At 42.0% G+C, this 12,584-nt stretch overlaps 1 protein-coding gene across 1 annotated transcript; it reads right to left on the bottom strand.

The window, feature by feature from the left end:
* Window positions 1-1,061: 1,061 nt before the first annotated feature.
* Window positions 1,062-12,513, bottom strand: LOC149917008 (uncharacterized). The gene is made up of 5 exons (XM_090144830.1): window positions 12,408-12,513; window positions 6,923-6,970; window positions 6,077-6,197; window positions 1,957-2,155; window positions 1,062-1,512 (listed from the first exon to the last, which is right to left on the bottom strand). Exons 2-5 carry the CDS (start codon window positions 6,943-6,945, stop codon window positions 1,478-1,480), a joined length of 378 nt encoding a protein of 125 aa, XP_090000956.1. The 5' UTR covers window positions 6,946-6,970; window positions 12,408-12,513; the 3' UTR covers window positions 1,062-1,477.
* Between the last annotated feature and the right edge of the window lie 71 nt (window positions 12,514-12,584).

Here is a 12,584-nt window from a genome sequence, read left to right on the forward strand (position 1 = left end):
AATTAACTTGTCACAGCATAGTTGTTAAGTATCATCTTCATCAGCAGTTTCACTCCAAGTGTGTCCCAGGTAGAAGTTAACTCCTAGCAGAGGAGAATTCTTTGTAACCAACGCTTTCTTCCAGGGTCATATTGCAAAAGTTCACGGATGTATTACCATTAAGAGATGTCTCCATGGCACCTAACACACAATGGCACAGCTTCCTGAAAACTCATACGTCATCTGTTTGATATTTAGTTTTGAGCAGCTTTTCCAATGCAAATTTGCAAATACTCATATTGCCTGCCGTCCGCTCTGTCTGCCAGCAGCAGTAAAATATTTTGAGGTGGCCCACAGCATATGCATATTATAGATATACATTTATATTATATAACACCTACACAAACATTTTGGTAGGCATATGAGCAAGGATCCATCCAATCTTAGAAATAAAGATGACATAGATGCTGTTAAGACCAACACACTCTATTATAATTCCTTCAGATATTAATTCAATCCTATGAACTAAGTCAAAACAAAGCAGTTAATGTTGCAATTAAAAGTAACTGGGATAGATTCTTAACATAAATTTAGTCAATTTTGTAATCAGGTACATAGAAAGCAATAAACAGAACACACAAAATGATAAACAGAGTAAAGGAACTTCCTTTGTAGGGTGCTACAAAAATGAATTACTCCATCAGCACACCAGATTAGTGGTTTAAGCACAGATGGAAAATCCGTCTTCCTTAGTAGAGGGAATACCACTTAAATATAATACAGATTTTTAGCCAACTTACCTCTCCACAAGGCCCAGTGCTGCTCTCTGGAAATGCTTCAATTTAAGGCTTTTTTGCCTTACGATCCAAGGTTTTCCTAATCAGCTGGAGTGAAACAACAGGGCACACAGGTGAGGACCCTGCTTTCACATTAGGGCACATCCACTACCACCGTTATACCCAGGTGCAGTGAAGACATGGCCAAATCTGTAGTAAGTAGGGTTCATATTCACACTGCTGTCTTGGCATGAACCCAGATCTGGGTTTTTTAGCACTTGCAGTAGTAGACATTTTTTACCTTGCTTTGCAACAGAAGAGGCTAGCAGATTTAGCTACCCTAATGGGCATTTGTTCTCTTTGCTCCATGGTGCACAAAATATTCCACAGCCCAGACAGCTCCCCCGAAGCCCATCTGGTATCACTGTCTCAGTGCAGGGTGTGAGGGGACAGCCAGTTCTGGCACACAGCAGCAGTGGCAAGATGACTGCTTGGAACAAAGTGTGTCACATTTCCTTTTGTTCAAAGTCCCTCTGTTATTTTCTGTCAGGACACTGGGGTGGAAGAGAGGAGTATGCAAGCACGGTGCTACTATTGCCTTCTCCTCCTGCTAGGCAGATGTTGTACAGAACTAGCAGGCAGTAACAGCTAGGCTTTCCTCCAGCACCAGAAAAGCAGGCCTTGAACATGCTCTGGGAAAGTGAAGGACATGGGCCCTCTCCCTATGTGTTCGTGAAAGGAAAAGCTCTGAAGACAGCTGCAAGAGAAACAGTTGTATAGATTACAGCCCAACACCATTTCAGCTCCCCCCTGTCCTTGTGCCATCCTGGCCTGCACACAAAGCCATAGCCACAGAGACCCCTCTCATGCTCTGTCCGTGGGCTGAACATGGGGCTGATGTCACTTTTCCAGCAGCACAGCCTTCCCCAGAACAGCAAGAGAGGAGACCCCATCATCACTACCTCCTGGTGTCCAGCCAGCTGAACAGCATCCCATCACCACTGATGTGCTCCACCTGGGCCCATAGCTACAGCTGTCTGAGAGGCCCTAAACCTGCCTGGATACCTCCAGCACAGCCACCCTATTAAATGACCAGTTTCACAGCTCTTGCTCTTGCTCCTGCAGGCAGCACCCAGGCTGGTGGTACCGTATCTCCAACCAGCACGTCCTGCCTGCAGCTGACAGTCATTCTATGCCTCACCTCCAAGCACAATTGTGAAACGACGACTGAGATGGGAAAGACTGCAGCTCTGCAACCACCAGTAGCAGTGAGAGGGTTCACTCACATCCTCATAGACTGCGTCAACGCCCTGTCCAGATGAACTGCAGAGATACAGTACTGGCTGCAAGAACAGATGGCCCTGGAGCAGGACAAACAAGTACAGCTCATGGATGTTTACCTTCAAGAAAAGAAACCACACAAAAATACTGATTAAAAAAAGACAACAAAATGCGTTGGTCCTGCAATACCCCATGGTGTGACTGCTCTTCTCTGTCACAGCAATGCAGCTGTCCAATGCTTATATCTTAGAGGTTACAGTGGTATTTTGGTGTGCTGAATCTCCTTTGGGACAAACAAAAGCATAAAGCAGTCAGAGCTAGCAGCTCCCCGGCTAACTGTGCCTGCAGGCTGGTAGCTGTTTGCTGTCCACAGAGAAACAAAAACCTGAGCCAAAAACCCCTAACCCACTGCTCCCTGCCACACAGAGCTTTTCTAACCCCTCATCTATACTTCACAGAATGTGTCATAGCTGACACATTGCTCCCCCCTGCTTCAGCTGAACGTGTAAACTCCAAGCACATACCTTTTAAAGCAACAAATTCCCTGCCTGAGCAGCAAGCACAAGTTCTTTTTCTATTGAATCATCACAGCAGTAGCAGTGCAAACAAGGCAGTAGTGACTATAATCAGCCACTTGCTCTCTACTGTGCCCTTAACTGCAATTGTCCAAGAATTTGTTTTCAAAACCTGCCTGCTGGGTCCAAAAACAAAATGCAGCAAGTGAGGTTTATGTAAAACTGAGACATTTCAGTTCTCTAGACAGCCTGCAGCAGCTAGAGGGCACACAAGGCATGCTGCAGTCCTGCAACCCTCACTGCAAACACAGCAAGGAAACCTAAGGCCGGGACAGAATTTTCCTTTCATGCAAAATAACACAGTTCAAAGGGATGATTTCTAATTCTGATGTTGTATGAAGAACAGAAGGCCACAGACATGACAAATGAAACGTATTTCAGCCCAAACCCTTTTTTTGATCAAAATGAATTCCTGTAAGACTTCTGCTGTCTGAGTGCAATGCACAGCGCTCTGAGCAGCCACCCTTACTTCAAGGGCTGCATTAAATTAAAACCAAAACTTTCAGTCTCCTAATACCCTACTGAGCTGGGGAAGGCTACTGAGAAAAGACAGTGCCTTGGCCTGGGTGGTGCAAGGAGGCCGAGGGAACACTAGGGGTTGCTTTTGTACTTTTTTCACCAGGAAATGACCTCCAGCTTCAGAAGGGCCGCTTCTGAGACCTGCTGTCTTGAAAAGAGAGGAATAATATACAACAGTAAACATGGAAGGAAAATACAAAAGCTTCATTTTCTTCCTTAGAAATTTTTTTATTTTTTTTTTTAGTAGAAGCATTAGAAACAACAGTATCCCTGTGGGAGAGGGCAGAGGTGGCTGTGGTGAATAGACTGTCAGCAGCAGTAAAAACAAAAAAACAACAGCAGCAAGAAAAATAATTAACTGAAACTTGATAGTTCAATTAGAGTTTTCCTTCAAAACTACAAGCAGCCTGTTCTGCTGATCCAGTAAAGCTCAGTTTCAGGAGTCTCATAGCATGCAGTCAGACAGGAAAGAAAGCCCTTCTTGGTGGGCAAGAGCCGTCACAGCCAGAACACATGCCCCACAGAGAGGCCATGGTGGGGTTGCAGCATGGGTAGCCCTGCCATGCCGCTTGCCCTGCCCTGCACCAGGTCCAGCTGGAGAGGCTCCAGTGGCTCTGGGTTAGAAGCAAACACTGGGGAAGGCTGCCCTGCTGATCCCAGCTGAAGAGTCGCTTGCAAACCACAGATGCTAGATGCTCAAGATCAGAGGAGAACCGTAGGGTTCAAAAAATAAGCAAAGTTTGATCTAAAGCAAAGAAATTCAATCCAACTGCAACTGTTAGCCAGCCCTTCCATGACACGATCCTCATTAGTTAGTGAAAACTTCACAGCAGCTTTTTTCAAGGATACGTGGAAATACAATGCCAATGAAAAACCAGCACTCATTTAAAGCACTGTCCACACCAAAATGCTGTGTTTTGGTCATACTGCTTGTCTTCTGGTGTCTAACTCATATCATCTTAAAACAGAACTTATGATTTCCTGATTTTGTGTTGTTGCCTTGTCATATATAGCATTCAGGTCTTTCACATTGTTTTTCACATGGATAACGGCAGTGAAGAAGAACCATTTCTCTGAGTGAGAAGGTCAGAGAACAGTCTAAATGCAAATTAACCAACTCTTGAAAACAGCACAAATTCATTCCATCTGTACTGAATGCTCCAGACCTCTATGACTGCTCTGGTGGAGATGCTAAATTATGCTGTTGCTACAGGAATATTATGAACTGTGTGGCATCCAGAACAGTGGAGATTACAATTTCACATAATCAACATCTAAGTCATTTCAGCTGCTTTAACTACCTTTTCATTTCCACATCTCAAAACAAATGCCAGGTGGAAAAGCCCACTGGGCAGCATCTCAGAAGATCTCACAGTTAAAGGTGCTGCTTTTTGCAGTTGCCAACAGTCCAATCAGTGCATGCACCCAAGCAGTATCCTGCAGCTGTGAGACCCATGGTAACACTGCCTCTTGCCCATCCCAGTGCTGGGTCCTTGGGGCAGTACAGCACAAAAAGGGCCAGGCAGACCATGTGAGAGCTGAGAGAGGTGGGGAAGGCGCAGTGAGATGAGACAGCGTAAGAAGCTGAAGGTGTAAAGCAGGGCATACAGGACTCCAACAAATTGCTCTGCTGTACTCAGAACTATTTTGAAAAGCACAGTTTGTTTTGGGTGGGGAGCTTAGAGAAAAGTCACTTGCATAAGCAGGGACGCAATTGCCCTGACTTTGCAATCCATATAGCTTTCTAAAAATAGGATAAAACACCGTGACAGGCACACAAACCCATGCCAGCACCCATCAGAGCGTGCTGACCTCTTACAGCTGACAGCTTCAGAAAATAAGACTGGAACTGTCTTGGAACTGTCAACTGAAAGGCCTCCAGTTTGTCTAAACAGAAGGAAAACATAGAATTCTGTTGTCCATTCCCTGGCTCAAAATCTTCAAAACTGTCCAGTTCAGGAATGTATTTTCTTTCTACAGAATCTTTCAGGAACAGCATGATCCCTTGCTAAATTCACTATGATGCAACAGTTTCACCATCTGGGGCTTGACAACTCTTTTGTGCTTTCCCCATATAAAAGTATCCTTGAATTATCACAGAAAATATTCAGGGTTAGATATGTACAGAGAAGTTTTCATCAGATGAACCCATCTTACTGGCTCCCAAAGTGGGTTTCATTGACACCACAGACACACAGCAGTCATCTATTTTATTCCAATTAATCATAAACCACTTGAAACTGAAAAATGAGTAAGTTATAAAAGATCTTGTATTTTAAAGGCAATTAGATGGAGCTGGTGGTGAAACTCTACTGGATCTTTCAAATGGGAATATGAGTGACAATCAGTACTGAAGTGCAGAAGGAGAAAAATGCATGCATTAGGTAACCACTGATGAGAAATGAGGCATGAAAAAAATGGTATTTCTATTTTAATCATACTATATAAAGAAACAATACTTTTCTCCATAATTTAGCTGCTAAAAGCCATAGTATAGACTTAAAAGGATGGTTGCCACACGTCCCCCATCACAATATTTTGACTGCCAGGCATGCCTACTCACCAAACTCAATTGTTAGATGTTGCTGTCCTGACAATAAGGCAGCTCTCCCCTGTTGCATTGCTTTTCATTTACTTGTGGAGAGAGTATACAGGCCACAATCCCTCCTACCAGACAAGCTCAACAGTTGCCACCAATGTCCCCCACCCCCCAACGCAATTTTATTTCTGCTCACAGCTGATGAGGTGGTCTCCTTGGGATGTGGATGCCTGGGGGACAAAGGCAGGTACATCTCCATGGCCACATGGCCAGACATGTGCAAGGAAACTGCCTCCTTCTCCATCAGCCAGGCACGTACCAGTCCAGTGCTGTGCCTGAGCAAATATCTCCTGAGTCACAGCAAGGCTATTATTTATTACTGTAGACGCAGCACTACATTAACCCACCTGGCAAGTTTGCAGTTGCTTTCCTCTATCTGCACCCATCTCTGGCAGTGAATGTGTTGGTGCCCTGCAGTGGCTCAGCAGAACCTGTTTCCAGGCAGCTGAATTACAGGCATGTGGAGAACTGTCCAACAAAACAGCAGGAGGCACATGTTAGGAATGCTTGATCACTTACCCCAGCTCCCCCGCACCCCCTTCCCCCGTTTAAACTCTCCAGCATGTTTTCTTTCAAAGGCTTTAGAAAATCATAAGCTTTAGAAAACGGCACGCTTGCTTGGCACTTTTTGCAGAACTACAAGCACCGTGTGGCAGGTCAGTTGCTGACAGTGCTCTTCTCTGCTTGGGGAGAAATGGTATGAAGGTGAGTTGGAGCCTGCCTCTCTCTGCTTCTTGATTTCAATTTCATTTTCTTCCTCTAATCTTCTCCTGGCACTCAAACCTCTTAAATTTCTTAATGCTGTTCCAGGGAAAGCAAGTCAACATTCAAAATTCAGCATTGCTTCATTATCTAAAGGCACTGTCTTGCTCTTGCAGCTAAAGAGCACAAGCATCAGGAAAACCAGCTGTGGGCGATGGAGGAAGAAAAGCTCTTTTCAAGACTTATGAGTTATTTAAAACTCTTTTAAGTCATATCACAAAGTTCGAAATGCACATGAAGAAGGCTGACAACTGAGCTCTATATTCAGGAAATTAATTGGGTGAAAGTAAATCTCAAACTTTGACACAGATGGTAAATTTGAGAGAAAAAGTATTTCCAAAATAGCTGGGGGTAATATTTCTTACCAGTAAAGTTCTGTGCAGTAAAAATTGAGCATAGATGCAAAGGCTTTTCTGCAGCTAGACACTTACCACTGCTCCTTATTACACTTCATATGTCAGTATTTACAGCTTCTCATACTGGAAAAGACACAAAGAAATACTCAGTTGTAAAGAAAACCATTCTCTCTCTGCAGACAAATACTCAACCTGCTTCTTGGTGCAGTCCACACACACAAAAAAGAAATTACAGGAACAGGGGTTTGGTATGAAAGACTGTATTTGTAAAAGAGGAGAACCTTTTCTTCTTTCCAAACAGATTTCTCTGCCATTTGCTAACGGTTGCCTCATTTCTCTCTGCTCTGAATTTCCTAAGCTGTCTTTTTCACTTCAAAGTGAGTGTTAGCTTACAGCACTAGAAGTTAGTACTTCTAGCATTGCAATTGCACTGGAATACAGAAAAAATTCCAATAACATTTGGCCTCTGCTGCAGCTATGGGTATTTTCCTGCACAGTTAAGGGCACCTGGATTTTCTGCTAAGGCACTACAGCAATATTTGAATGAAGCTGACTGACAGGCAATTACTGAACACGCATTCAAATGTAATCAGGCAATGATAACTAAGGAGAATTTTCATTCAGTTTGGCTGATCCCAGGTTTGCTTCTCCAAGAAACAAGAATCTGAAAAATGAAACTTGCAGCATAATAAAATACTCATAATTATGGTTTGTTCCCTATCTGTTCACTTTCATATCATATTTGAATCGCTGGACTAGCTTTAGCTAAAGCTGTTAAGGACCAGCCCATTTCCTGCAGCCCCAGTCATCCTTCCAGGAAGAAACATCTGCACAGACCAACCATCAAGATTGTACTGTATTGTGATAGTATTTAGGCTCCATCTAGAACCTGGTCACCACTTTCTGATGGCTTCCCTGGCTGATAAGAAACCTGACTCCCACCCACAGCTCTATATAGCTCATGGACTATGGACATCTATTTGAAGTAATCATCTCTGGCATGATATGCTGCCATTTTACATAAATGATAGTTCCAGCACAGTATTATCTCTTTGAAGAAATCTTTGAAGAGCTGCAAAGATATAAAACAGTTAGTCCTTGCCTGCTCTCTGCATCTAGCTTGAACAACATCTGAAGTGGGAATTGGAAAAAAACAGCAGGAATACAGTAAGAGGAGACTTCAGCATCTTCCTGCACCATAAACATCACCCAAACACACCTGGAAGCCAGGCAGAGGCAGGTTCCTATCTGTATTTCTCCAGTAGCATATTGACACCTTTGGTCTTTACTGATTTAGTATCATTTCAAATCAATTCACCTGAGCATTAACTCTGTCTTCTGCAGCCTAGGGATTCTTGTTCTTCAGCAAAATTAGAAAGAATTCAGAAAAGGTAGAAGACCCTCTAAAATGACATCTTCCCTCTATGAAACTCACATGGCAGCAGCAGCTCCACTAGCCCTCCCCATTCCAGGCAAAATGAAGAAACTGTTTTCAGTAATTGAGTCCTTCATATTCAAATTAAAGCCTCCAATTTCAGAAGCAACAAGGTACACAGGGTATTCAGTGAGAATTCCCTCTTCCCCATCTCTCTCTCTCCCCATTTTCAGTAGCCACCATACACCCCAGTGACTATTTAGTTTTAGTTCTATTTTCTACAATAACAGTGCCTATGGAGACACCAGACAGTCAAGCCCAGTCTTGTAAATTTTTTGTCCCTTATCCTATGGCAGCACTTTCACATAATCCTGTTTCATTTGGAGCAAATATTAAATAATATAAGCTTTTTTTTTTTTTTTTTTAATGAACACTTGCCCTCATACATGGTATTTATTGTAATTCAGAACATATCAGATGATTTCAGTTACTCTGATTTGCAAGGACAGCTTCCTATGTAACTGAAAGCAGAGAGACAGCCACTGTAACCCAGGGACATTTTAATTAAACAGCAAAGTAACTTAATTCCAACAGAAGGCAGCACGGCCCAATGCAACTTGATATGGATGTCATGTTATCAAATTTTAAAGTCATAATCACAAAAAAAAAAAAAAAAAAAAAAAAAAAAAAGCACAAAATCTAGGTACGATCTCTAAATATAGAGTTGGTCTGAGCATTGGCCATTTACAAAACAGGTGGGTAGGCATTCATCTTGTTACTCAGCAACATCCCCAAGTCATTGCTGTTAATCACAGAAAACATGTTTACTTTTCAGTGTGAACTATGACACCAACAAAAGTGGAAAGAGTTTAGTCAGGTGATTTTCAGCCTGTAATGAGAGGAACAGGGAGAAAAAAAACCCAACACATTAATTTGAATTATAAGAAAACATCTTGATAAGTTTAACTGTGACAAAGTAAGGCTCAGCTTGGAGTCTAAGACAGCCGGGCACGATGTTGGCTGCATGACCATAACAGTTTCCCAAGAAATTACTCCAAGCTCAGTCCAATCCTCACACTGGCATGCAGTTGTTTACCAAGCGAGCAGTTACGCATGAACCCATACTTTAAAAACAACTAGCTAATCTCAGCTATAAAAAGAAGCATTTCCAAGGGGGTTTCTGAATGGGTTCACAATGCAGCACCCATGACGATGCACTGATGAGGCATAAGAGCTCAGCAAGGAAAGCATGCCAAGGGTGCTTCCTTGAAGACTGGAGTGAGTAGACTGTAGGCACAAGTTTTAAATCTTATGCTCCAAGCATACTGTTCCTGCCTCTCACCTTACGCTAGTTCACACATAGGTCACATACGATGTGGGAGATCCAAAGGAAAAGATCCATGGTGAGACCCTGGAGCCAAATCACTTGTCCCACCTTTACTCGTCTTCATTAAACATGTTCAAGACCCCCATTCCTTCATTAAATGAAGTCTTGAACATCTGCAGGCAGAAAAGTTGGGAGATCTGCATTCATACCAGTCATATTTGGTTTTAGTTCTGTAGCAGAGAGTCTTCTGGATAGAAGTCTTTAACTTTGCTCTTTAGCATAATTCCTTTAGTCTACAGCAAAACTTCAATAAAACAGTCCTTTGAATTAAATAATTCTGTTTCGTACTAGACAGAAGCTTTTGCCTGTCCCTTTGAGATATTGGTCCAGTTTCTGTATCATTTATGCTTTGCCAGTTTTAATCTGATCAGCATCATACTCAGCCCAACATATTCATCAAACCTGCCCTTCCAAAGAGCCTTTTGTGAAATATCTTTCAATAAAAAATACTGCAATGTCAGTATAATACTACACATCATCTCAGCCAATTTTCATAGCATATCATCTGTAGCCCTTACTCAGCACATTGTTCAACGGCAGTATGCAATGCTGGAATCCAGTATCAGTATGATGTAGACAAATTAACAGCTACCAAAGGAATGCAATCATTTCTTGCAGCTAACCATAAAAATTATCAATTAAGCAAGGCACATAATAGACTATAAATCTAACAGAACTTAGCCGTTCCATTTGTTTTTGGTTTTGGCAATACAGTTTCTTAAGATCTGCAAATAAGGAGGTAATAAGCAATACATTTATTTTAGAATGAAGAATAATTATCTAAGCATTGAAATTTTTCTGTTCCACATCTGTTTGGCAACAATGGTAAGATCCAAGAAGATACAGAATTTAATTCTACATGGCAGAACTGAACATTTGCCTACCTCTAAGAGCCTGTCAATACTGACGATCAAACAATCAAACAAGGGAGGCAAAGATAAACACGTTGTACCTCTCCTGCAACCTTCAAAAACAGACAAAAAAAACAACAAAAAACCCACCCCATTTGAGCCTATTGCTCAGTGTAAATGAAGCCTTCCAGACAAAAGTAAATGCTTTCAGACAGAACGCAAGCATCCCTGAAAATCTTTTCATGAAAAGAACCTGCCCCTCCCCCAGTCAGAACTAGAGAAGTAAAAGTGAAAGCTGAAACACTAAGTCCTTGCTCTTGTCTATCAGTATGGGCACAGTGTTCAACCATCTGGATTTGCAGTCCTAACACATTGACTGCAGTGGTAATATAAGGTTATTCCACAGCCTGGCTTCTTTCCTCATACACAGGTAAGGTTATATCAGCAAACTGTCACAAATCACTAGCCAGATTTCCAAACACATCAAGCTGCCTAATTATAGACACTATCTCCATTGCAGAAGAGTACTATATGTTGCCCAATCATTAACATTAATTGTAGCTGGCTTTTTCCAGAAATTGATAAATAATGTAACACCAGTTTCATATTTAACATATTCAGAATGTACTGTTAGCATCAAGTGAAATACTTTTAAGATATTAACGTGCAGGCACACGCATCCTGATCGCATCCAGTATACCAATGCAGTGTCTCTGAGATGCATAGAATGTTACTACCTCCACATGAGTGCAATGAAAACTGACTACAAGCACAAATCCACTTCAGATTTGCAGGGCTCCTCTTTGGAATTGGAGTTGCATTTCTGCATAGAATGAGTACTCAATATTTTTTTTTCCCCATGCATTGAATAAGAAATCTAAGAAATAAAGAACGGTCATTACACCTAGTTGACACAAGAACAGAAGGCCAAATTACTGAACTGTTATTTTTGTCAGACTTTAATACGAACAAAAATAAGAGTCTCAGAAAGCTAGCAGAAAACGTCTGAAGGCAACCTGCTTTTCTCCACCTTGGGCCAGAAAAGGGAACTTCACCAGCTCTTATAGCTGCCCCACTTAAGGGATATCTGCCTTTTGCATAATTAGCTTTGAAAAAATAGTAACTCTGTTCATAGTACTTTGACAACAAAGGCTGCTCATTACACGCGTTTCTTTTTATCTTAAGGATTATTTGTGAGCCAGAATCACAGCACACATTTGAAGAACGTATTATGGCAGAGAAGTACATATGCTTCTGCAGAGAGCAGTATGTAAATCAGGAAAAACTAAAAACATCCAACTCATACAAGGCTTCCCAATGTGTTCCAGTAAACTTCAAACCTACAACAAGAAGCCAAAGCATACAGGACGTGCCACTGGTGGACAGGAGATTGCTGCGACTATGATGTAAGAATAATGAGACAAGTCTGCAATGTAGGAGAAGCAACAGATGCTACTGCACAGAGCACTGAAAGCAGAGCAGGCCCAGCTGAGCCTTCCTGACTTGCTCAGGAAAAGCCTCCACCTCACACAGCATTCCTTGCACAATCCCAGCACCAACCTTGGGTTAAGCAAAAAGCAACACAGGCATACAGAGCTGGACTGCAGTGAGAAAGTTTCAGGGCAGCAGTTCCAGGAGCTCATTTAGGGCCTGCCTGGCATTCCAGCATTGCAACTCTCTCCCCTGTATCTCTTCTATTACGCCTCCCACATATATTTTATTGATCCCTTTTATTTGCTTCTCTCCTTGCTATATCCATTCAGAAAATAACAGCAAAAATAAGATCGGTATCACATTTTTTCCTTTTTCAATCAAATCCGCTTTGTTGAAAGCTCTCTGACTCATCACAAGCTCACTTCAGCAGGTCCAGCCAACTAAACTGCAGTTGTGCAACAAGAGATGCCCCTGGTTCTGCCAGACTGCAGCAACTTGCTTAGAAATACTCACCTGAGGCTTCTGCGAACACATCTCCAACTTCAATCTGAAGACTTTCAACTTGTATAACCAAGTCAGCATTTCTTTACATGGTTTCAAAAATCATGTTTATTCCTTGGTTTAAAAGATTTTGGTTCAACAGTATCATAAACAAACTTCACCAAAAGTGCAATAATTATAAACATAGTC

This window comes from Phasianus colchicus, chromosome 8 (assembly GCF_987193195.1).
Source record: "Phasianus colchicus chromosome 8, bPhaCol1.hap1.1, whole genome shotgun sequence".
Taxonomy (NCBI): domain Eukaryota; kingdom Metazoa; phylum Chordata; class Aves; order Galliformes; family Phasianidae; genus Phasianus; species Phasianus colchicus.